General features: G+C 39.6%; 1 protein-coding gene across 1 annotated transcript in view; it reads right to left on the bottom strand.

Moving 5' to 3' along the window:
* Window positions 1–359: 359 nt before the first annotated feature.
* The window catches only part of EPDR1 (ependymin related 1), a 31,203-nt gene continuing 4,493 nt past the window's right edge, over window positions 360–27,069 (bottom strand). Inside the window, exons 2-3 of the mRNA XM_075143094.1 lie at window positions 5,677–5,885; window positions 360–2,774 (exon numbers count right to left, since the gene is read on the bottom strand). Coding sequence (XP_074999195.1) covers window positions 2,584–2,774; window positions 5,677–5,885 — 400 coding nt within the window. The 3' untranslated portion in view covers window positions 360–2,583. The remainder of the gene's footprint in view (window positions 2,775–5,676; window positions 5,886–27,069) is intronic.

Genomic DNA, 27,069 nt, shown 5'->3' with positions numbered 1-27,069 from the left:
GCTCCCAGGTTCTGTCACTCAGAGGAATACAATATGTAACTCATGTACATACCAATTTATTATTAATTTTCCACCCAGATAATTGTGATAAACAAATTCCCCAGACTATTGGACATACAAAAAGCCCTATTTTTACTTTACTTTATAGTAGCACACTATATGGCTACTTTAAAGTCCTTTTATGCTCACTCTTATTGAGTCATTGGCACAGTCACATAAAGACAAAATGTCTCTTGTGGTACATGATAACAAACCGCAGCAAATGATAACAAAGAAAACAAACCAGGCATATGCCATTTTGTGCTTCATATTTGGTTCATGGCTAATTTAAAACACATAATCCAAAAATGTTTGACATCTCTTGGACAACTTACTTTATTGAATTTGCAGAGCATAAATACGAAGACAACAGCATTGGTTTAGAGGTACATATTTTGCCACATAAAATTGCCCTGTATGTCACGGCAACATTTTTAAAGCATTTCTGTGTACTAGACTTCTGCAAATTCATATTTAAAGGAACATTTAATGTTATTGCTAGAAATGATATCACTGTCAGCAAAACATAATACAAACACCCTGATTAGTCAGCTATCTGCTCTACCACAACAAAGTCATCCCAAATGATACAGTACCACAGCTTCATGTTTGTTAGACAGATGTATTATATTTTCCAGATTCTAACAAGACACAGATATTAAGAAATGCATGTTAATCGTTGCCCTAATGAGAACAATCTGCAGTTAGCATTTAGGTTGTCACAAAAAATACAGAAGGCGAGTACAGACTAATGCACTCTAAACTCAAGGAAACCCAATTCTTCTTTCCACTAGCACGTTTCAGTGAAATGGTCATGTCCCAGACCAATTTTTTAATGAACTACCCAAATTTTAGCAGGTATGTATATATGCTTCCATTAGGCACAAGGCAAAGTAAAATGCCATTCTGACCACAACTGTGAAAGCAAAATAACCACTGTACCACTTGCTTTCGTACAAAAAGCTATGAGCGTATAAAGCACTAAAAGCCCAGCATCTCTCCTCCAGAGACACCAAACTTCCCAGTGTTGCACTGTTTTCAGCCAGACAACTTCTGGAGCAAACAACTACCCAACATGTGTAAGACGACAAGAATCTGGCTTTAAACATATTTGCAAATAATGAATAAAATGCATGCCTAGGCTTACAGAATAACCAATTAATTTCATTTGGTAAAAGCACAAAACCTGTCACCATTCCACACTTCTGAGGGCCTGAAGGTGCACAAAGATTTGGTTTAAATTTTCTAAAGCAAAATATGTGCACTTCCCGTGCTTGTTTTGGTTAGTTATTTATTTCCCTTAAGGAAACTTTCACTCTGCCCACCAGAAAAGGATGTGGAGATGGTAAGGTTTGAAACACTGGCTGAATAGCAAATATGGCAGGCATTAATGGAGTGGGTGCAAAAGAAAGCAAAATTGTCATTTCTGCTTAGATTGCAGTGCCTTGCAGTCACACCAGACAGAAGACATCTAAAACCTCTCCCTCTGATTCCTCCTCCCACCTCCCCACACCGCTCACACAGCTCGGTCTTTCACTCTGTCCAGGTCGCCAGGCAATGCATAAACGCTGATTTACCCTTTACTAATTAAGCACTAAGAACAGCTTTTTTTCACTTCTACCTGGAATTATAAGGGTGTTTTCATACTCTTTCAGTAAGGAAAGACTTTTGAAAACAGTTACAAAATATTAAAGCCATTTAGAGTGCAGTACCTCTTACTCTCTTTGCATAGGTTAAAAACTAGTATTGCCTTGAAAAGTCGGTGCTAAAGTAAAATATGATTGAGAAATGCCTCATCGCACCCTACTGGAACACTTCAAAGTGTAGTAAATGCAAGAAAACTTTGGCTTACTTTTTTGGCCATGTCCCTCTCCCACCTTCCCTTCCTTTCACATCATTCTCCCAAGAAATGGAAAAGGATTTTTTGCATGTCAGCTAGCATTACATGAATAGAGTTACTCCAGTTTCTTTTCAGAAGGAAAAAAATCAGCTCAAACATTAGACTACCAGCTTCCTGAAAGGCAGAAAGAAAAAAAACACAAAGAAAAACAAAACCAAGAGAATGAGTTTCCATACTTTCGATGTACATTGTTTAAGACGGGGTATTTTTCGGTTAGGGATGAGGTCTTACCTAGGACATATTTCCCCTTCCCTCAAGTCCCCAGAAGTAACAACAACAACAAAATCTAGCTTTTCCTTCCTGATGTTGCCATTATTGCAGTGTCCTCTTGAAAAAATAAATAATTAAACCTTTGCAAAAGGAAAATCAGCCACAGCTTAAATAAATAGTATCTATAAGTATTATCTTAGTGGTAACTATATAACATTGCAAGTGCATCACCGAACAGATTAATGTAATGAAAGAGATCTTTTGTGTTACATATTGTACTCAGTTAAATGTTTATGTTCTTTTTCAAGTGAAAACTTACAATTCCCAAAAGAGCAACAATAAGCTTGAAAAATCAGGTTAGACGTCAGCAGCTGACTATTAATAACCATCCTCTTGGCTAATATTTGTTTGCCCGGGGCAGCCAGTGTCCATAATCAGCATTCGTCTTTCATCTTCCTCAGCTGGGCTGTCTGGCAGGTGCTGGGTGGGGTAAACACCGAGGGGTCGGCAATGCCCAGCCGTAGGTCAAAAAAGCGAGTGGAGGTTGTCACGCTGTAGTTCTTCGTGTAGGTTTCCTGCACTGGGTAACAGTCTTTGACTGTGTAAACGCCGACCCAGGACTCCACTATAACCAAGCAGAATTGTGATTACTTTAGACGACAAGCATGAATGAACATGTCACGGTGATGTCAAAATAGTGTTCATTCCATAAGCAAAGACTATAGGCTGGAACGGCCCATAGTTCTGCCCATATGCATGGCAATACCAAGAAAGGCCACAAAACTGGTATAATTTGGACACTGCAATGATCTTAAACCTGAATATGTTGCTGTCAAGCACATTTCAAATCATGATACCATCATGGCATCGGTATGTCACCTTTCAAGTATACCTCTACGGAAGGACCGTCATGTCTGCTTAGTCCCAAATGTAGTTGTGTTCTGCACAAGTCTGATTTCTCTCATCTCTCATGCCACTTTCATGTCAGCACTTACTCACTTCACTAGTAAAGCAATAAATGCTCTGTTTTCCCAGAAGGCAAATTTTGGTGCCATCAGCTTGGGTAGCCCGGGCACATTCACCTTACACCCTGTTCTTGACAAGTTGAAAGGTGTGATTACTGAAAACCTGCGGTCCATTTCACAATGTTGGCCCTCAACACAGCCTTTGAGGCTCTAAAACACTTAGTCCCCCCCCCCATCTATGTGAGACATCCGATTCCTTCCTGTGCACAGGAAGTTCTGTGCTCACCTACCCAAGGAAGCACTTGTCCTCTGCTGTGCTGGGGACTCCTCTGCACCAGAACTGACGGCCATAGCATCTTGCTTCCACAACTTTTGGTCCTCTATAATCTTAACTGTCATTCTTACACTGATGATACTCACCGCATCTTTAATCCAAATAAACATGACCTTGCTTCATCTTTTTCCATCTTACTGTCTCAAGCACAGAGGGTTTGTCTTGTTTAAAGAGGAACATTCCCAAATACGACTCCAGTGCCTCCATCTCTTCTTTTAAATCGTTCCTTCTGTTTACCACTATCGATTCATATGATCATTACCATGTTCTTTTTTTTAATTCCTATTCCTCTCAAACATTTCTACTGGTTCATTACTTCAAGACTACACTCAATGCTGATCTCCTCCACATATGTGATGTAGCAAGTCTGTCCCTTTTTTTAACTTCAGTTTAATTCCACAACGTGCTTATCTCAGAGGTGTTCTGTCACTCTCTTCCCCCCTCATCCTCTGCCATCACCTCTTCTTTCACCACTAATCTATTTCTGCAGTCAACAGCATCGAGGTGGTTTCCTTTGAACACCCTTCACTTTTAAAACCTCCCTTTTAAATCTCTTTTATTTATCCCATGCACCTCTTCTGTGATCTTTCTTTACCCCTTCCACCATACACCACTTCATCCAGTTGGTTCATGTATTTCAGATCTCTTGATAGTAGAAACTCATGAGGTTAAAATACAAAATTACCTACTGTGATCATAAATCAGTTCCTCTGAGTGATGCCTGTATGAATTTTTACCAGTCACAAGGAAGCTTATTTTCCCTTACTCGGCAGCTATCAAACATACTTCCTTTCTGTCCTTCCAGTGTTGTGTGATACGCTGCATCACTATCACATTATTGGAAATAGATAAGCTGTGACATGAAACGCACATACAGTATCTAAAGAAAGGGTGGCAAGCGGAGCAATATTTGAACATACCTCTCCAGGGCATCCTAATATACCAAAAACATTCTGACCTCAATGATTTTGGTTTTGAGTATCCAGAAATGGAGGATTCTTTTCTTCAACAAGTCTTTTATCAGAATTTTGAATTAAAAAATAAGGTAAAATATAATGCTACCAGGGTAGCCTGTATGTCTACTGAAACCTTCATAATTTTAACAGAAATATAATTTCTAGAATCCAAGCCAATATTAGCTGAAAGGTGGATGGGTAGACAACTTTAAGATACTATTTTTCTGAATGATCATACAGAAAAGCACTGGAGATACAAAATACTACAGGATAAAAATCACCCATCATTAACTGAAGGTATCTGGATATTAAGTTCCATACGTTCTAAAAATATTGGACCTGAAAAATCAAAATTCTTGGAGTGAGTGATAATTTGCCTCTTGTAGAATACCAGAGGATATATCAACCTAGTTACAGAGGTCTAAGGATCTTATCCTTCATTTTCTACTTCATGCTTTCTACTTTTATTCAAGAAAGAAATATTTTCCCCTGGCTAAATGCTCAGGTTCATAACCAGTGTATATATTAGGTGTCTATAACCCTAAGTATTGCATTAGTGAATAAAGCCATAAATTTCATGGGGGTTTTAAAATTTTTTTTATAGTTGTCTGGGTTATGAGTAAACCATAGACGAAATTGAAGCCAACATGCTAATAAATTGCTATGCATCCAAAACATAACATACTGTACCTTGGAAAATTCAGCCTACTTTCTTTTATGATGCAGGTGTTCAGCTGCCAAATGCAGAACTAAGCCTCGAGAGCAGATGTTTCCTAGTAGCGTAGTCGATAACAAAACTTAAGTGCATATTCATGATGTCTATTGCTGCAGAACAATGTATTGGATGAATTCTATGATAACATTCGATACTAGTGTGTAGACACACACTGACACCTGCTTTGTTTCTATTATGCACACTCTAGTTTGAGTGTGCCCCTAATTATATTACCAATTCTTTTCTAGATAAATTTTGGGTACAGGCTGCTGGATTCAGATGCAAAATGGTGCTCTTCCATGCCAAAATCTGTATGATATGAACTAAAATACAATCAAGTCCCTTGGACATATTTGATCCTGTTGAGATATGAAACATTTTCTTAATAAAATGCATTGATAATAAATTGATATGCTGTGCACAGGGTATATTTATTATTTCTTCCAGCAAACTTTATAGAAATCTGGAAAGCTGGGGTGAAACATGAATAATTTTATTCTCCCCTGGGTAGCAGAGACAATGATTATTATTAAGATGAAACAAAAGCATGCACATACATTTCCTGGCTGGTTTTCTGTCAGACCATTCCTGTACCATAATTTCATCTCCAGGTCCCCCGATGTAATACTGATCTTCATAAGTTGAATTGGCAGGAATATCATATGGATCCCATGGCTCTGTCAGAGCAATCTTCGAGCAAAGCTTTGTAACTTGTTCAATCTGAAACATCACTGCATCTTTGTAGAGCAATATATACTCAAAGAATCTGAAACATTGAAAAAAAGCAGTTAATATAGATAGTAATTTCTATACTAAGCAAGGAGCACTGCTGATAAGTAAGCTTGCCTTTGATTCTCAGTATAAGACCATTTTCACTTGCATTAAACTTTGCCAAACTTTGAGAAAGCTAACCAGTTGGGCTGAAATTTCCCGTGCTGAAAGTTTGTCTCAGCTGACTCTTTCCAAAATAAATAAATCAGGCTGAACTGGTTCATCCATTTCTGAGAACAACAGAACAACTTTTCTGAGAACAACTGAGAGAAAAACATGTTATTATTCCTAGTTTTGTTTTGGTTTTTAATAACTGTTTCATTAAAAAGCTGTAGTGCCTCCATGTTTTGGAGAAAGGACTTGAAATTTGGCAGGGGGAAAGTTTTTATTAAAAGATGCTCAGATTTGGCTAAGTTATAAGCCTTCGAAAAAATCTGCTTGCACAGGCTGGGTAGATTCAATTCCCCATGAATGTGTAGAGCCTTTCTCTGTGCTGGTTAGATGTGGTATCTGCCATCCTCACAGATGCTCCTCCATGGCAAACCATGTAGCTAGGTGGGACATGCCGGTGAGGAGGAAGTACATGGTCCCCAGTGCAGAAATGAGAGGCTCTCCTTCCTAATGGCAAAGTTTCTCTGTGGAAGCCACCACACTCAAGAAGTAGTGAAAGGAGAAAGCAGAGGAGCAAAATAGTAAGGCAGAGATAAGGAGAGGTGTGGAGATCAATGAGCTTGAGAGGTCAGAGGGTGAGGTCAACAAAATGGATAGTTAATAAGAATTTAAAAACAATCTTCTATAGAGTATGAAGTGACCAAGCCCTGCTCTGAACAGAGATGATAAAACCTCTTCACGGACATTTTCATCTAGTTACTAGTTATAGTAGTTGGGTCTACCACAAACAGTGTGACTTTGCTTCCATACCTATAAAAAGGAGGTGGTATGATCCTTACCTTATAACTGGGGACAGAAACAGAGAGAAACTGAAATCAAAATTATCGGAAGTATCAGCTAATTTTGAATACACAACCAGGTGTGGTGTTTCTAGAACCTAACTTCTCCAGGGTACTTAGCATTATCAATCAGATGATGACTTGTCCAAAGCACAACTCAAAGCATCCCTGTGTGTCCTCTGCTCCTTTTGCAAAGGAGAGTCAGGAGTCACTCTCTAAATCCCCCAAAACTGTGCACTCATTGTTAGCGGCTTCCTGTGAACATCTCTGCTCAAGTATTTGGCTACAGCCTACTGTTATGCAGTGACTCTAGAGAAAAGGAAGGGATGGTATTAATTCCCTTGAACAGCTTCATCTTGCCTATCTGTAACGCTGCCTCTTTCCATCTGTAATTCCTTGCTTCATTCATGATGCTGCCTCCATTTCCTGCAAAAAAATATGGCTTGGGTGTCCTTTGGAGAGTGGCGTCTTCCACTTCACAAAGCTGACGCTAGCCCCTAACAGTACTCATCCTGTGCATCAGCAAGATGGGACGCTGGTGGAAAACAGTGCATAATCCATGTGATTGAAGACATGATGCACAAAAGCAAGAGGGGGCCTTCTCTGTGGTATTTCCCAATTCCTGCATGTTTTTCTTTGCAGTCTTCACATTCTTTTGGGGAGGGTGTAAAGTTTACATAAAACAGGGCTGACAACAAAACAATTTACAGTTTTAATTGTTGCACTATACAATTGCATCAGACAGGAATCACTTCACCCACCATTGACACAGAGGCATTTAAAGGTTGCAGTATGAGAAGCATCTAAGCATGGTTAAAAGCATCTGAGCAACATTCCCATCACTTCCTGAGAGGATAATTTATCCAGCACATGTGGAAACATAGGCAGGCTAAATGGCATCAGCCAAACCGAACGGTGACGAAGAATGTAAAAGGGGACAAGGAGGCTGACACGAGGCAAGCTGGGGCATACCTCTCACGCACAACCTTGCACAACACAGGAGGTAGTGTGTCCCGCTTTCCGTGAGGGAATCAGTCACCAGGAACTTCCCACACATTAACAAGACTCACACAGAGAGGCTGACAAGCTGCAAGACTATATATTAGCTTCCCCATGGTAAACCGTTCTCCTGCCTATATCTTAAAATATTCCTGCTTCTCTGGTGACTCGTACCAACCTAAACTCGCCTGCCATTTTCTTAGTCAAAAGCAATGTCTCCACAGTTGTGACACGCTACTGAAGAATTCAGTATATATAAACTGGTTCCTTACGTAAACCCAAGCCTGTGACCACGTAAGGACATACGTAACTTTTATATCACGTTCAGTCCAGGGAATGTACTCACGAGAACACTAAAATACATTTACTGATGTGTTTGCAACCAGGCTCTAATGACTCAACTACTGTGCAGCTGGCTGCCCAGCAGCTCCCATAAAAGTCAGATGGGGAATGCCTTACAGATGAGTCTATCAATGTGTTTGAGATATTTGAGTGATAATACAGTCATTTTGTGAAAGAACAAAAAAGCAATATATTAGCAAAGCATTCCAAACTCCTGGGAATAAAATTTAAACAATTACATTTCTTTTTTATTTTAAATCCTTACTCAAAACTTATTTTGCACAGAAATTTTATTCGCATTTTTAACAGTATTTTTTTCACATTTTCTTTTTCCTTATCCTTTCAGTTATAAATTATTTCATGGAATAAATATCTTTTGTTCTAAATTTTGTAACCTGTGAATTGATATCATTGCATGAGGGACATGTGCCACCTTTACTCAAATGAAACAGTAGTTCAAACTTCAGTCTGACAAATGCATGTATTTAACTTCCAGCACATGGATAGCCACTGTGACTTCAACAGATGGCCTGAATACTTGCAGAAGGAGGGCCACAACCCAAAAAAGTCTACTTTCTTGACTTTGTCATCTTCCATGCAGACAGCAAGATGTGCATTATGAAACAACAATGAAAAGAAGAATTAGAAAAATCCAAACAAATCAAACTCATCACCCAGCGTGATCAAACTCCCTAGCACCCACTCTGCAGAGCAAGAGGCCCCACCACCTACACTTTTGGTTCTGGGAGAGGCAGAGCGAACATATGTGGAACAGACACCAGTCATACGATTTGGTGCACTGCTGGGATGAACTCAGCAGCTACGGTGGCACGCACACAAGATGAGAACTGCAGAGAGCGTGGCTCTGCTCACTGTGCCCGGCAGCCCCGGGTAAGCAGTGAACATGATTTACACTGTCATTATTCAACCGGGATGTACCTCGCATCCAAGTTTTAAAAAGAATTGCTCCTGTGTGTGTCCTGGAAATAGCAAGCACAGAAACCTAAGATTACACAGGATCTGAGTTTAACTACATACGAAAGGTGGATGGTTAAGTTGTTGTTTTATAAAAAGAACTATTTACCAGCCAAAGTTAATAACAAAAAGTGCATGAATATAAAAATGACAATCTAGCATATTTTAAAGCAAAATATTTAAAAATAATTTCCTCTTTTTTTTTTTTTTTTTACCAGCCAAGTCCTAAGCATACTGCCTATATTTGTTTTAGGTGCTTGAGATTTCATTGGCTGCTTGAGGGGAAGCACAGAGTCCTGAAAATAGGTCTTGGCAAAGAAACAGAAGAGGAAACGATTTTTAATTAGTTTGTTTTTTTTCAGAAAAAGTAACATATTTGCAGCCTGTGCCCACCTCTAATATTATTTTTATAATAATTTCATTCCTTAAACTGTAACTTCAAGAAAGCCCCAACCTGTTCACTGGGCACCTTCAAACAGATTTGGAGAAGCTACTTGGACAAGTTACCCTATTTGCCTGACCGAGATTACTTCCCTTCCTTTCCTATCCTATTCCATCCTACCCTGTCCTATGCCTCACACTCTTTGTACACTACGCCCTTAACAGGACTCTCTCATGGTCCTTAATACTCCCTTTGTCTGTGCCTGAAAATGGATAAATTCCAGCATATAAAGACACACACATGGTTTTTGCTCCCATGCTTTAAAGAATTTCTTAACACTGGACCATATCCTGCGCAAATAATTCCATTGACTTTGCTGGAAGTAATCATGTCAGACAGGTGGGATATACGCGGAGTTCAGTACTCTCTTCTCCCGACCTAAGGAAAGTATTTTTCTGAATAAGAGACCGACTGAATTCAATGCCAGGGCAGAATACCATGCCCACACAATCACGAGGTGAAGCACTTGCATTGAGGACACGCTGCAAGGAGTGGGTGTGCATCCAAATACTGTCTGAGACTACTCCTGAAATTTGGGGAGATAGTTAGAGGTGCCTGCCAGGAGACAGCCACATAGAGACACACTCTTGGACCCTCATAAATATCTGAAACCAATAAACTTACCTAATGACTTGTCTTTTGAATGGATTATTGTTCTGCATGTTATTAATGCAATTCAAAACAATGAATTATTTTTTAATATTTGTCAGGGAAAAAAGTCATTAGACTCAAGACCATGCCACCAGCTCAGTTTCGGGTACTGAGTCTGCACCGAGTCCTGCCGAAAAGTGCCCTACGCTGAGGTCCTTCCCAGCTGTCGGTCCCGAAGCATGCTAGCCTGCCCGTCACCTAACATAATGCATCCGTGTGACTCCCAGGGTTTACTTCTGCATTTCCGAAGGCTTCCTCGTGAGCGTCAAACCTAGAAGGAAGGAGCTGCTTGCTATCCAATTGCCTTCGTAGTGACTCAGAGGAGCAGAGGTGCTGGCAGTAGCATGCCAAGACCCATATGATGTGTCGAAGCACATCAGACAAGGTCATTTGCCAGAGTGAAGCAAAATAATGGTCTGAGGCTGAGACTGGGTAAAAGAAATTCCTTGTGTGCTAAATCTGGCTCTGCATCATTTTGCTCTGTGGCTTTGGACAAGTAACTTACAGTACCGGAGCCTTAGAACACCATTCTTGTTATTTATTTTTTGATTGCTGTAGCACTAAAAAGACACTAATCAGGAATCAAGAACCAGTTGTGTGGGGCATTGTATTAACAAAGAACAAAACCACAATTCCTGCCCCAAAAAACAATGGAACAATGGTTCTTGTAAAACAGACTTTCCTTTCCTGCAAAGACATATGGGGTTTCATGCATCCAGGACTTTAACCTGTTGATTCAGTTTTCCCAGCTGCAGCTATTGTATCCTTAAAACTCCCGTTCGTGCTAGCCAGAACTTCTATTACCTAGTAATTATTATAAAGCAATTGAAAAATGAAAGCAAATTTTGTGTATGATTTGTATCAGAGATATTGTGTTGCTCAGCAGGGAACAGTATTTGATATTTAAGATACCAAGTTGAGGTCGCTGCAATTATTCTAAAGCTAACTTTGCTTTCTCTTTTGAGATTAACTGAAAGCTTGAAGCATCTGTCTGCCTTCGTGGTATTATTTAATTCTTTGCTGTCTCTGTTTGTAAAAAGGCATTTTTAAACTCTGTGAAAGAAGTTAGAAACACTTCTAACTAGAAGAAATTTCACTAAAAATATCCCAAACAAATTCTCTGTTCTCTGTACACTGACAGTACTTCCAAATATGTAATTCTTGAGTTAACTTGTGTCCTCTTGATAACATATCCCACAAAACTTTCGTAACAATATCACTATTTTTGACACATTTCTTACTGAAGAAAGATGTACTGGGAGAATGGGAACCTTTACTAGATGGATGACTACAAAACCTCATCTTCTCAGCTCTTCAGATTAAGAATATTTTTAAGGGAGCAAAGCTGCTGAGCAGACACGCAGACAGTTGATAAACACTCGTCAGGTCAAGAACATTCATCTGCTTTTGGAAAGCTCTGGCGAGCTCATTTCAAAACTGAGAAGCATTCGTTTTTCAGTATATTTCTGGGAACTCCTTTCCTCTTTCCCATGAAGTTTTCGGTAATTTCAGACTTGTGTTTTTCTTCTGGTGTATCAGACCTCAACAACAACAGTAATTTACCATATTTGATCTCACATGTTTGGCAGTGGTGCTGGACGATGGTATATTGTACAAATACAGTATTGTGCAAATACATGTGACAGCAAGTGTAATCTGATATTGTGTAAAAGCAGTATTTTTTAGTCTGACTTAAATCACTCACAGATTGTAAAGGCCTTTTTTTATTTTCAAGGCGACCAAGCCCTCTGGATCAGGTATCTAATTAGCAAAGTATATGAGGAACTTTGACAGCACTACCAGTTTCCAAAGCAGAGAGAATTAGGCAGTTTAAATACTGTTAATTATGAAGTTCATGTAGAAAGAAAACCTTAAATATAGGAATCGAAAGCTGGGAAGTCAAAGCTACATCAACTAAAGGATAACATATTTTGTGACTTTATTTACAAAACTCAATAAAAAAATGAAGCAATGTCTTATTCTTTTAATTGTTTCCCCACAAATAGATTAGCTAGTTTGGCAAATACTAAGGGAAATTAAGTTCTTCAGCAAGAACGCTGCTTCCCTTGCTGTCCCTTTTTGGCTATGTGACACTCCATAATAAACGGCCCTATCCACCGAGTTGTATCCCTGAGGACAACACATTCTAATTGAAGTTGAAATTCAGGAAAACAATAAAGCATTGTGTTTAAGGGAGTTGTGTTTCGCAAGGGGCTAAAAGATGCACTGTCCTTAATAGAGAGCATCTGTGTGTTTCCCTAAGTAACGGTATATTTGTGAATCGGAGCTCTCGGTCGACAACAGCATAGCTCAAAAGGAAAGGAATGGAAGGTGTGGCCAGAATGCCATAATGCTTTCCAATGAATCAATGGAATCACCTCCTAGGGAATATGGTATATACTAGTAGAGCCACATGATATCAAAATATACTTGAGGTCAGAGATTATTTTGCTGTTCTAGGTTTGTAAAAAAGTCTAGTACAGTGAGGTCGTGCTGCCCTGAGTAGGTTGATAATAATAAAGTTTACTGGAAAATCACAGCAGGGCTTAGAGGAGACCAAAAAGAATGAGGAAGGCCAGGATTTGCCTCTCAATATATACTGAAGACCTTAGGAAGGACAGAACAATAAGGAGGGAAATGACAGAGGTACATTATCATTCATTTATTACATTTCTCATCCTCTTTGTGTTATATACAGAAGGGAAGTAAATAACTCAATTGAAAGAGTTGATGCTCAAAACTGAGATATGGAAATGCTCTTCTGAGCTTGCAATTATATTAAGACACTCTATGAGCTTGGAAAAATGTAAGAAAAAGGAAGCAGAAATTTAACATGTAGAGATAGCTAGAAAGATCATGGTTACAATGATTGAGAGTATCTCCAGAAAAAAAAAACAAACCCAAACCAAAACAAAATAAAAGACATACCTGTATTCCTGTTTTTAATTTTATCTCTAATCGTCAGATTTATCTAGAGTTTTCAGATCTTTCTTTGAATCAGGCTCAGAGACAGGATATTAAATTGGATCTTAGCTCTGCCCCAATATGATAATATCTACTTTACACATCAGAAAGGCACAGCAGGATGAGGTCCCTAATCACAAATAACTAAACTTAAACAATCTCCCTTTTCCAGACACTTACTTTGGAATAAAAGAATAATAAAAAATAAACACCAATTTTTCAACTAGGACTGGGCACTACAGCTTCTTACACATCTTAACTTCTGTGTATAAACAGAGCAGGACCTTCAGATACCATGAACAGGGACTACATGAAATTCAAGAGACCTATTTTGCTCTTCATTAAGACTGTAAATCCCATCATGCGCATACTTGGCCAGTTAGTTGCTTTTCAGTATGCATTCCTGTATAAAAAGTAATCATGAAGAAGTCTGAGGAACAGATTGCCCTTTGGAACAGATGGGGAGTAGGTCCCTGTTCTGATAGAGCAAACTTCTTTCAGGGTGGAATATTCCCTGGAAAAATTTGTGAGGATATGCACTTGTACCAGATTACTGCCCCAAGATGTAATGATTTCCACCTTCCATCTGCAACGATTTCCTTAAGAGGGATGATTCAGGTCTTTCAGATATCTATCCAATGTAAAAAATAAAAAACACTAGGTCTATTTTCAAGGGAGTTTGGAAGTCAGGCCAGCTAGGATAATCAGACAACACAGTTTGAAAGCTAAGTACACTTTAACTTTCTAACATCTTTATCCAAAGACCTGAGTATAGCTTATTTTTAAATAAACTTTGTGAAAGATGGAGATTCACTTCACTGGAAATAAATGCAACCTGAAGTCCTGGCACTGCACATCATTCTCCCTCCCCACCTCCAGTGTAAAAATAACTTCTTCATTTCATCCAGAAGTCTTTGTGCAGGTCTTTTTCTTCTTCCTTCAGCAGCTATCAATCAAAATATTGTTTGCTGAGTGCATAAATTAGTGACTGGATTCAAATGCAAAGAGTTGGTGAGTTAAAAGTCCAGGTGGACCTGTCTGGAAGTGTGCAAAATGAAAGAGTTACAGGAAAGAAGGGAATGTCTGTGTGAGAGAAAATGTATCATTAGGGACAAACGTTAATTGCTCCACGGTTATAAAGCAAATGGCATTTTGAACACATATCCATTGAGATGTGGTACAGTACACAGTAATGATTTAGAAAGGCAAGTTTACAGTTCTGGGTCAATTAGGGAGGTCATTTATTCTGTTCTGCTTAGCCCTGATGAGGTCAGAGCAGTAAAGCTGTTTCTGGTTTTCGATGTCACACTTAAGGGAACAGATAAATAGACTGGATATAGTCCAGAGAACAGCACGAATGGTTTGATGTTTAAGAAACACGACCTATGAAGAAACTGGGCATGTTTAGTCTACAAAAGGAAGACTGAGGTAGGACACATGATAAGCTGTCCAGTATATAAAAAGCTAAAAAAGAATACCAATTGTTCTCTATGTTACCTGAAGGTAGTATTGGAAAAAACCAGCAAGAAGGGTTTAAGTGAGATCCTCTGAAAGCGTCTGTATGTGTAAGTGCTGCAGGTTTCCATGGAATCTTCTTAAGCTCCAGCTTTTACAAGAACTGTTAAGAAAACCAAGGGTCACAGGAATCCCAAATACAGCTTTGCTTCTCCGGGATGGAGGAATGGGTTATATGGCAGCTCGGAGACTTCCCAGCCTTACACGTAGGTGATTAGAGAATATCAATGGCTGCTCATCTCTTCTGGCAACAGACGAGCTTAATCAATTAGTTCTGACATTATCAGTTCTATGACTTGGATCGTTGACACTGCTACCTGCCCAAAGGTGCTGAACAACCTTCGGGGATCGCTTTCTGAGACCTCTCAAAAGCAATGGTGGCAACTGTGCATCCTTTCTGAGGAGTCTCAGCAGAGGGCTGAACCTCCATCTTATTTCACATGGGGAGCCTGGGGATTTGAGGGATGGTACCATCTCCTGCACACTGCTGATCCTCAGCTCTGTTCGCTTTTACAGTTCACCCTAATTGCACCATCACATTGTTTTCAGTGCCTGAATAAGTTAAAGACAAATACTGTCTAAAATCAGGACTGGGGAGATAGGATTCAAAGGATACATGCTCAGCATTCAAAGGAAATAATTAAAAGGTCGAACTATCTGTAAAAATTGCTCTTCACAAAACTGTTTTTTTTTGGTCCTCTATTGAGTTACTGTGGTTACAACTGTCCAGTAACCCACAATTTCTCTGCCTTTTGTGGGGGACTTTCAGCAGTCACCACACATCTACTACTCGTAGGAATCCTCCGTAAGCAATATCCATGATGCATCACAAGAAAGTGGCAGACCTCAATATGTTCTTAAAAATCAGCTGGGCTGCAAATACATAAATAATTAATAGATGAATATGAATTTCAAAAGCTTTCTCTTCAAATTATTGAGTACTTGCTTTAGGGCACACATCAGTGTATTTGATGCAGAACCATTTCACAGATTATCTGTTAGTCCATCACAGAAACAACAGTTGTTGAAGATACAGCAATCAGCTAAAGTAAGCACGGCTAAGAATACATTTCTATTTTTAAGAATGTTTATAGCCATTTTTATTGTATTAAAAACCCGACACATTTATTTTTCGTTCAAGGACAGTTCTAAGAAGCAGTAGGAAGGAGGGCAAGACCTGTAAATAATATTGGTATAAATATACTGCATTGGCATAGCTGAAAGTTTTCCATTACTCAGGAAAAGGTCACTAGACCTATTGAACATGTTTAGACTACCCATGCTGCTTAAAACATGACAGAAATAGCTTTACCATTTAGCATCTGACACAAATACAAACTGAAGTCTTTAGAAAACAGGTATGCCTACCTAATTTTGGGGTGTTTTCCTGACACAGAGCCCAGTGTCATACATACACTGCCAGGGAGCCACAGTTTTCTTTGAGCTTTTCTTAATTAATATGAATTCAGAACTTTTGTACATTTATTTTGTACAATTATTTTACTTTACCATTCCTATAATCACAACAAATATGAAAATAACTCAGTTTTAAAGTACAGATGACTTTATAATTATTTAAAATTTACACAGTGTCTCATATTTGCATATTGTAGGTTTTTGCTGTTTCTAATTGCGTTATTTTATACATTTAATGGGCATGATTTTCAAAACTGACCAGTGATTTTGAACAGGTTCCTATTTTGGATGTTCAACATGAAGACACTTGAAAAGGGCAAATTTTCAGAGGGACAGTATTCAGTACTTTCTAAAATTCAGTGTGACAGTGTAACCATTGGAAAATTGAGGTGCCCAACATTATTAGAAACTTCTTTTTCTATTCAAAGACTGCATAAGAAACCCCTGCATTCTCTCCCCAGAGAAGTGTATCAGTAGAAATCACTTTTCTGCCCATCAGATTTTCCCTCCCATCTCTCATGTTTCCCCTGGCTGTCAAGAGACAATTGTTCTTTCCACATCGTAACAGCAGATCCTCATGTAACTGCCGCTGTTTACAATTTCCATCTACCAGCTATGTAATTAGAGATAAATCTGGCTGTATAACTCCTTCTCCAAAATTATACATTAACCTGACCCAAAGCCCTGTGAAAGCAGCCAGAAAAATTTCACTGATTTTTACAGATGTTAGATCAGGTGTCGATTAGCCATTCCATTCAGAAGAAAAAAGGAGCTGAAAAATGTTTAAAAACTAACACAGTTATCAACTTATCTCAAATGGGCCATCTGAGGAGATGCTGGAAGGCAAACATAACGTGTTTTATGCACTCTCAACTCCCCAAAATGTGTTTCCACAAGTTTAAGCCGGCTTTGAATATTCTGGCTTTGGTGATATTTCTTGTTCTCTTCTTTATAGTGTTCTGGACTTTGGTTTTAGGCAAAGTAATTAACATCTTTATATCCTTAACTACAGACACTTAAATTATCTGAAACATCTTTTTGTCATAAAAAACCCTCTTTGGGGCCTTTTTTATGTAGTCATTTGCTACAGTTAACTTCACAAAAATCCTACAACTCTGAGAGTATGGAAACTCAGAAAAATGAATTCACTTATGGGAAATCTTCTTTGCAGCACTTTCATTTATCCACTTGTTTTCTGGTCTGCTGTATCTCTTGGGGTATTTGCTCCCCCAGGTTCTCTGCGTCACGTTAACCCTGTAGTTGGACTCATTCAGGGAACAGGAAAGCGATTTCTGGGGGATGGAGCTGGTAACGAGCAAAAATTGTAGAGGAAACTCACTCTGGCCAAGATGGTGATTTGGTGGCTGCTCACCTCTTCTTACAAAAAGCATCTGGGTGGAGGTATGCCCAAAGCCGTGAGCAAGTCCTAAGAGGAGACCTGTGTGATACATCACTTTTCTCACCCTGGAAATCCTCCCTATCCTTAAAGCTTTACAGGGCAGCAAGCAAAGGCTATTTTATATCACTCTGGTTACGACAATACGGTCCACCTCCACCAGCAAACTGCTTATTAACACGGCCACGCTTTGGGCAGGAGGTGCTCTGGCCAGAGACGCACTGCTGTGCTCCTGTGGGTCCCCTTCCGGACGGTGTCCCCAGCGGCAGGGGTCAGCCCTTCCCAGCAGAGCAGCCACCCTCCATCAGGATCAGTGGGAATAGTAGCCGAGGGCTGCTATGATTAGCTGTCACAAAGCTTAACTTATACATATGCTGCTTCAGTATAAACAGTTTGGGCTAATGATTTAAGCAGATTTTTGTCTTTATACTTGATGCTTGTTCATACACTATACCAATTTCCTAGCAAACGTCATACGCATATTGTAATGATGAGATGTTCTCCCTCTTTTCATAATATTTTAAGTGACATTTTCAAAAATACAAAAATGATCTATGGATTTTTACAGCCTGAAACTGCATTCAAATATTTTGGGGGGGGTGAATTATGAAGACCAGACTGATTATAAACGGGTGTATAGCAATTGCAAACAGCAGATAATTCATTAGGCCAACATGAAGGAAAATACTGGATATTTAAAGAACACTTCTGTGGTTAAAAAAAGTAATCCAAAGGACATTGAACACATTGAACAATGTTCATAGTTACTATTGCTACAGTATATAAGCATCTCAGTTACAATACATATCCTGCAGAGACATTACACAAACTTTGTAAGTGAATTTTTCCATTCTTTCAGAGGAAGGAAATCCAGAGCACCAAATTGTGTTTCAGACATGTGCTGGACTTCTAAAACACAGTAAGAGAGGAGATCCCACTTGACCCACCATGGATCCCTTTACTGGGCTCCAACTAAGCAGTTGTGGTACCTACATTTGGCAGTGCCTCAAAGAGCAGCTCGTGCCTCCATGCCAGCCTGTACATCACTTTGACCTGGCTTGACTGTATTAGCACAACCAATGTGACAGACTGGGTACCCGGAACGTATCTGAATCATACCCAATTCTGCCTCCATCTCTGACGGCCAGTTGTTTTCTACTTCAGAAGACTAGATTACTTACATTAAGGATTTAGGAACTTATTTTACTTGCCTATGAGGTATGTTGTGAGATCACCTACTCTTACACGCAATGTAACTAACCAAAAATTAAGATGAATATGTCAATAAACAAAGAATACATATAAATGTATTGAGAATCAATATCTACATGCTTACATTTGGTTTTGGAGACAGGCAGCCCAGAAGATCAGTTGAAAAAATAGCAAGTCTTTCATCTTTTGCTAAGTTGAGGCAGTTAGATGGTCGCTAACATTTTCACTCCTCAATAACAAGGGGATAAACAAAATGCAAGAGGTGTCTCCACCCTCACATCCTTATCTCCTTTACTCTCCCTAATTCTTTTTCCCCTCTATAAAAAAGTACAGGAGACGCCACACCTTCACACTTTATCACGCACATCATCCAAATTTGTCCCTTTCATTCTCTTCTGGGACAGGGAAGGTAACAAATTACTCTGACTTTGCAAATCCAAGTGTGTTTTTATGCACAGGTATTTAAAATGACACAAGGAGGTGTCCCAGTCCCCAGACGCCACCACAGAAAAGAAAAAAGAAATGTGTTTCTTCTACAGAAGACGTAGGCCAAAAAATCTGGATCTAATTAAATAGCGATACATTAATTTGGGAACTAATTGTAGTAAGAATTCCTATCCTGTATGGAACTTTGCTTTCCAAATAATAAACATCCTCTGAGAATTACCATAACTACATAGCATGAGTAAACTTTCCAGTGCTGGCTGCCTAAAAGTATGGCAGAATCGTAAGTTTCCTGGCAAGAAAAGTATCTGAATATGATAAAACCACAGTTGCAAATGGTATTAGGAGATACTGAAAGAATGAAAAATGAGATCTTTGCCACATTCGCTGCATTGACTGTGCCCCATATGAGTGTTTAAAAGCCTTTAGCACTGCCATGCACAAAACTGCCATTGGAAAACTTCGGGGAAAATCTGGCCATTCCCCCTCAGAAACATTAATTTCTGAAACAACAGGTATCCATACAAACAGCAGGTTTCCATGCAGACAGACTACTTGAGAAATTCCCAGCTGTTCAGGACACCATACAGGTCTCACACCATCCTTCCTGTGTAGGGTTTCACCAAAATAAATGGCAAATGCCAAGCATACCACGTTTTTTGGAACCCTGTCATCTACTGAGCCATCTGATTTTCAGATGAAGCAGCAACCTCACCATGAACTCCGACAAAGAACTGACAGGAGGACAGCAGATAAGGCTTGCGAAGTGTGAAAGTACCAGAACTGACAGAGAAACAGATGGGCAGCATCAGAGACTGAAACCTCGGTGAAAAGTCTTGTAAGTGGTTGTCTTCATTGCTATCTTACACCATTTTTCCTCTGCAACTGGTCCCAAGCTCAGAATAAGAACAGAGCAGAACAAAGGCAGAGGTTTTTGTTCTTTATCCTGCTGGTAAGTGGTACCATTCTGTGGAGGTGTTTTGGGGGCTTTTTTTCTCACCCCATTAAAGTTTTAAGAAAAAGTAAGTTAGTTCTTAAAAAAAAAAAAATCTTTAGAAAACAGTTTGTTCCTGATAGACAACCTGGGATATTAGTTACAGATGTTATAAAACTTTTCCTGCTTTACTGCTAACTCCAGTAAAGCAATTGACAGTGCGTTTTGAACATACACTCAAAAATATGAAATAATATTTGGCAATAGCTATAAAGGAGCAGATTCTGAAGAGCACGTTACTGCACAAGAAGTCAATCAACAAGGATCAGTGAAGCCATTTTTGGAATGAATTACTTGTGAACTATTCAACTGACCAAAAGGTAAATATGCAGAGCGTTATTACAATGTTATTTTTTAAATGGAGTAAAGAAACAAGGTTCATCATAAGTAACCTTAATATGGGATGTTGCAATACAAGTGGTAATTTTGGTCTTCTGCATTGTTTTGCTATCAGCCACAATATCACATTTCATTATGAACTGTCCTCAGGATAAATAAGACATGTAGAAAATAAGTTATCCAGTAAGTATGCAATATTACCTTCCATTTGAGAAGGGCAAATGAGTTTAATGAGCTCAAGGATAAGCCACTTCTTGGATATTTCATCTTGAAAGACAATTTCAGCTCAATGAAGAGATTGCTTTTGTTTATAATTTAGGGAGAAGCTCGAGCAAAAGAGTTTCAGCCTTCTAAGATCCAAAAAAAGGCAGCAATCGAGATTTTTACTACTCTTCCAGAATTCTAGAAACCTTATGTGTTTTTGTACCTGTCACTTTTAGATGGCTCTTTGGGAACGTTTGGCTTGAATCAGACAGTTATGCGGTTCTACATGTACTTCTATTAAGTTTTGAAACATGTTCTTTTTTTATTTACAAAAAAATGCAGACAGAGCTCCAGATTTAGAATAATCTGATAATCCAAATCTTCTTAACTGCCAAAATCTTACAGTTTTTTTTTGTCAGACAACAAATTAATAATGTCCCAAGATCACTCAACCCTGCATTGTTTTATATGCAAAAGAAATAAGCTATACACATGCAGTGTGGCATCCGCACATATTACCGTTGACTTTTCCATTACTCTTCCAATATTGCAGTGCATACCACTGACCCTCATCCACAGGGGTGATTGATTGTGGTAATTTCCAACCTATACATCCAGTCCCTTCTGCTCCTCCAATATGGACACAGGGGCAGCAACACAGGGGGATCCAAGTGCCAGACAATTATCAAAGCAACAAGGAGCTATTCAGCGGGGAAAGGCAGAAGGCTGGATGGAAGTTCTCTCTGGGCTAGATTTGGCCCACAAAATATAGTCTGGATGATGCCAGAATGAAAGGGTAAATTTCATAAGGAATGAAAGGGATAAAATAGGCTTTCATGGAATGAATAGCTAAGTAGCTCCCGAGACATATGAAATCTTAGTAGCCAAAGACTGAAAAATTGTGATAACTACCATGTGAGCACTGTACAAGAAGAAAGTGCATGCCAACTTCATGTTCTGATGCCAGAAATTCTGAAAATCATGAAAATCTGAAAACAAAATCTGAAAAAGCAAAAATAGGTCATTACTAAGTTATGGGAACAGCCCTACTGACTGTAGGAATGTTGCTAACAAAATTCTCCGATCAAAAGCAAAAACTGCGAAAATTACTCTTACCTTATTCACTTTTTGTGGTACTAGGGAAGCATCTTTTAATAATCAAGTGGGACATAAAGCCAAATGTGTGCACATAACCTTCAAAAGAATGATTAAACTGATTTCAAATAAATGTTTGTCACGGATCTATTCTTACAAAAGATTTTTTAAAAAGTACAAGTTCAGATGAAAACAAGTGATTCTTTCTTTCTTACTACTACCTGTCATAAATTAGGTTTTGGACAAGGACAGTTATGCTGCTGTTGGAAATCCCTAATTTACTCCTGAGTATGAAAGCATAAAAGGTACCAACTCCAGAAAGTAATACACTACTGAAAACAAGGACTGTCTCACATGTTAAGCCTTCGTACTTTCACGCATGGGGACGAACTCTTGGCAGAAAATCCTGTCCTTGACCTGTGGCTCTCAGGTATCAGAGATTGACCATGATATAGGCAAAAAGCCATCCTCTGGAACCTTGGGAGGACACACAGTTTCCCTGTGGAATCTAAGATCTCTTGTCAACATACATGCATCTCCCCCAGGGCCATAAAAGTGAGGCAGTAAACAAAAACAGCTGAAAGAAACAGGTCTGCTTGGCAGAGATGAGGAGAAGTTTCACTGGCCAGTGGTACCTTCAGGTTATGCAATGCCGTGCTGGGCATAATGCTCCTTATTCTAGGAGAGCCAAAAGATTGCACAAGGTGGCCCTGTTCCACCCAGACATCATCCCCTCCCCAGCACGCCAGACACTATACCATGCCTTAAAAACACTTTGGAGGAGAAAATAATTTCCCCTTTGAGTTAAGAAGAGCAACAGATAAAAATACTTTGAGAGAGAGAACTCAGCAAGTTGCTGAGCATGCGATTCCTTGCATATCTACAGGGAAGGCCAAGCTGAAGATCGTCTGAAGATAGGGATGAAGCTGGCCAACGTGAAGGTCAGGAGTTGGACTGCTGCTGCTGCAGCTACACAGATCCACAGCCCAGAAGTCACTGGCCAGATGGCCACAAGTCCATTTCTTCAGAAGGCAGCCCTAGCGTGACAGGCATGGGAAGACTCTTTCCTCCAGTCTTTGCACAGATACGATGCCTAAATCCTGGCTTGAGAAGGAAACCCTGTCCTATTTCTACTATGTTCACCCTTGACTTGTCGTTTTTAAGACTGCATCAGTTTCTAATCTTACACATTTATTTACATGCCTCTTATTCCTACTCTTATCTCTTCATAACACCTGGCCACTGTGGCAAGCATTCTTCTTTCCCAAAGCTCCTTTAAATGTAACCTTCTCCCATGTTATGTGACAGAGAAGTGTATTTATGCTTTTTCTGAATAACTCAGTATTATTTGCTATGCCACTGTCCTTTCCTGGATTGAAACATCTAATCATGTCAAGTTTTGCCATCAGTTCATAGCAAAATGGAGAGGACGGAAGGATATTTGAACCCTACCTTTCAATTTTGCATCAGCTAATGACCTGGCATACAGATAAAGGCATAAATTAGTACCATTTCACTGACTTCACTTGTCTATAAAAATTTCATCCAGTTGAAAACCTGTCCCATGCAGTTAATAAATGGACAAGCCTGTTGATATGCAAAACAAATCAGTTCTCTAGCGAGACAAGAAACCTTTCAGAGCTTCTGACAGGAAAAAGCACAAGAAGAGCATCCTCTGAACCACAAAATAATAAACTTATAACATAGATAAATTCTTTTGTCACATGAACAAATCAATAGCAATACTAACCAATGAACAGCAGCAGCACGAAAATTAAGGACATTAGTGAACAATCGGACTGCAAAATGAAATGCAGGGAAGGTTAAAAAAAAAAAGTCTTCTGTTCTTATAATTAAAACATTCTGCCTCCTTCCCTGAACACTTCCTCTCCTCTAACTGGCAATTGCCTTCCAAAATTCATCCTTGGAAGCGCTGGCAGAGGCAGGGTGTGGACCGGATTCAGAGGCACAGGTTTTATCACTACATCTTCCAATTCCACTCAGATGACACAATACTGAAAGCTGTCCACCACAGTTATACCATTGCTGTCATCAATAAGGCTAGAGGCTGAACGACGGTTTCAGTTTTGGCAGTGTGGACCAACCTCAGGAATTGAGGCCGAGTTTGAATTGGAAACGGAGAAATGTATTTCTTGTACATACCTTCCACATATGTTACAAATGTGCATCTAACATAAAGTCCTGGGATGAGATCCTTGTGCCAAAGGCAAAATTCTCATCGACTTCACTAAGTTTGCAGCCCTGAGTTACAAAAGTAGGCAAAAAGTAAGGGAAAAATCTTCTGCCTGTTAACCCAAACTCTTCAGCTTTTCAGTACGCTCTCAACTGTAACATATGCAGCCATCATATGTAAAACCCTTCTCTTTCTGGCAGTTCAACTGCACATGGAAGATAAACCATGGGACTGAACAATTCAGTGTGTCCCCTGGTCTTAGCTCTCTCCAAATTCCAGGATGCAGTAGTACCTCCTAAATCCTGCTCCTGGGAACATGCCACAGCTGCACCCCAGCTGCTGGGACAATACTGGAGCATATTCCCTCACCCTGCAATGAAGGGAGCCCTGGCACACACCCACCGCTCAGCCCAGGGACAGCTACAGCCACAACAGAAAACTGATGGACACATGTCATCGGGAAGAGACTGTGCCCTAAACCACCCTATCGTGTCACGCACTGTAACTGTAGTGAACCAAACTGGGATGGGAAGATATGGAGAGCCTACAGATAGGAAAGATTCTAGGCGGTTATAGTGCATATACTAACCGCACAAACGGACAAATTTCTGGAGGTATTTCTGGAGGCATTTCAGTAAATGCTCGCTTGCACACTTAAAACTGTTTTAATTTTTTTTTTTTACATTAAGGAGACCTGGATCCTTAACTTAAACAGATTACAATTGAAGGACTAATGCGTCAACCGGTAAAGTGACTTTTGGGTGCTTTTATCCCTCAGATTTCTCTGAAAGCAATGTACAGTCAGTTTTTTTCTCAGCTCACAGCAGTGCAAGATCAGCCCTAAATTAGAAGATTACGGTTTATCCTTCAGAGGAGATACTTTTTCAGACAAATGGCATCTGGTCCTGTGAGAATAGGTGTGATGTTACCAGTTGTGCCATCTGAATTACATCAGGCCTCAAGCTGAATGGAGCCCAAATTAAGATCATGAATATAAAGATTTCTTTCATCGTGTTTGTTTAGCTGTGCAGTCACCTCACCATCGACTGTCTGCATGCTGTCTGCGAACACAGAACAGATTATGAACTTGAATTTCTCTCTTTATTCATCTCCACTCTAAGTCTCTACCAAAAAAAAAAAAAAAGAGTAAAAAAATCCCTGAGTACAAATGACAGCGATTTATCTTGTGAAAACACTGGTCCTCTGGTCTGAGTTACAGAAATGTAGGCATATTATATCTTCAGTGCAGTCCTGGTTTTACTTTAAGTTTTTACCGTAATGTCCAATAGTACAAAACGAGCCATAAGTTTCTATGCAAACACACGTTATTCCAAAGAGTTCAAATAGACAAAGAAGAGATGATAAGAGGGAGGAAGTATTCCCCTAACTTTAAAGGGTTCAGATGGATAAAAGGCTTAAGCCAATATCCACTAGTATCAACAGCAATATGGTGCCAGTGGCTATCATTTAATGATGTTTTTTAGAAAAACAAAACTTCTTGATAAGAACCTCTATTTTTTCAAGAACATCCAGTCAACAGTATCTATAACTGATGTGATAGTAATGACCCCATTGAATCTCTGACAGCGGTTTCTAAGCACACCAACAAGCACTCCAGCAAATTATCAATTTGGGGTCACTGGACACTGCTTATCTACATTTTCTCTCCAGCTTTAAAGGGTTTTGTGGATCCCGCTCTTTCAAACTTAAGAGACAGTTTATTTTTTGCAGTTTGTGTGGATGCTGTGTTTTGGTCGCGTATGAAACGGCTCCAGCATACTTAGCATAAACAAGGGTTTTGAGAACACTACACTAAAAAGAATATGGCATCTAAAAGCAATGGATCTGCTTTATTCATACTCAGTTATCTTTCCCCCCTCCCCCTCCCCCAACTCTGACAAAGATGCTGCTGTCCAAGCAAGTTATCAAAAGCATAAAACACAAGATGCAAAAGCATTGCTAAGCCAACAGTTCCCAGCTTCCTCTGATAAACTCCACTTGCTTGTTAGTGCTACAGATCGATGGCTAAAGACTTTCAACCGCTTCCCCTGAGCGGCGTTTTCATCTCTTCCCACCCAGCCCACCTGTAACAATGAAGGCAATTAGCTTCACTGCCTCCCTGAACTGTATAGCCTGGCCGACCTCCAACAAGATCAAGAACTTGGAAAGGGAAATGGCTGTTGCCTCTCGTAGGCAGAAACAAAGAGAATGAACAGTCTGAGCAAGACGAGATGTTGCTCCACACAGCCCTCATGGACCACAGCTCCCTCCCTGTACAGTGCTCTTCTCCAAGGAACCACCCGCCTTGGCAGGAGCATCAGTGAGGGACTCAGTAAACCGACTCGTAAATCGGCTTATGATGGAAATGCAAAAGTTGAGGCTTGTACAGCCAACCCTCCGTACCCCAATGGCACACAATTCTCACTGGAACAACTGCTGCGTACTTCAGGCTATTGCCTAGCATCTGTCCGTCAGCCCGCATCCATCACAGCAGCTTTCCAGTGCCACCTTTCCAAACTCACAGTCACTACCAGCAGCAGACACCTGAAAGAACAGAAAGTAAATGCAGGAGGTTTGAGTACCTTCCCTTAGTTCTTATTCTCAAAAGTGACTTATATACACAGCAGCTTATGAAGCATTTTAGATCCCAAGAACTCGCGTTAGATTTAGAGAAACTGCTGAAAATTCAATTCTATGTTTCACTGCAAATTAAGGGTCTCAGAAGTCTGCACACTCTACATAATCTTAAAAAATGGGGCTTGGGTTCCCGAGTAACTTGGCCAATTCTGAAAATTTTACCCATGACCATCGTTCATTCCCCTAAACATTAAGCTGCAGAAACCACTCCCAAAACCAAGTCTGGGAAACAAATTTGCAGTTGCTCAGGGTAGCTCAATACTTAGCCTGTTGAGTCACCATAATGACCACAGAACGGATGGATTATATGATTTTAATAGGTCAGACACCACTGTTTTTTCCTTTACAATCACACATCCTAAAACAACTAAGAAGTAGTTGAGATAAGTCAGACACGCGTGCCCACACGC

The sequence above is a fragment of the Calonectris borealis genome, chromosome 2 (assembly GCF_964195595.1).
Source record: "Calonectris borealis chromosome 2, bCalBor7.hap1.2, whole genome shotgun sequence".
Classification (NCBI taxonomy): Eukaryota; Metazoa; Chordata; class Aves; order Procellariiformes; family Procellariidae; genus Calonectris; species Calonectris borealis.
Note: the sequence above shows the minus strand (reverse complement) of the source record. Positions and strands in the feature narration are given on the sequence as shown.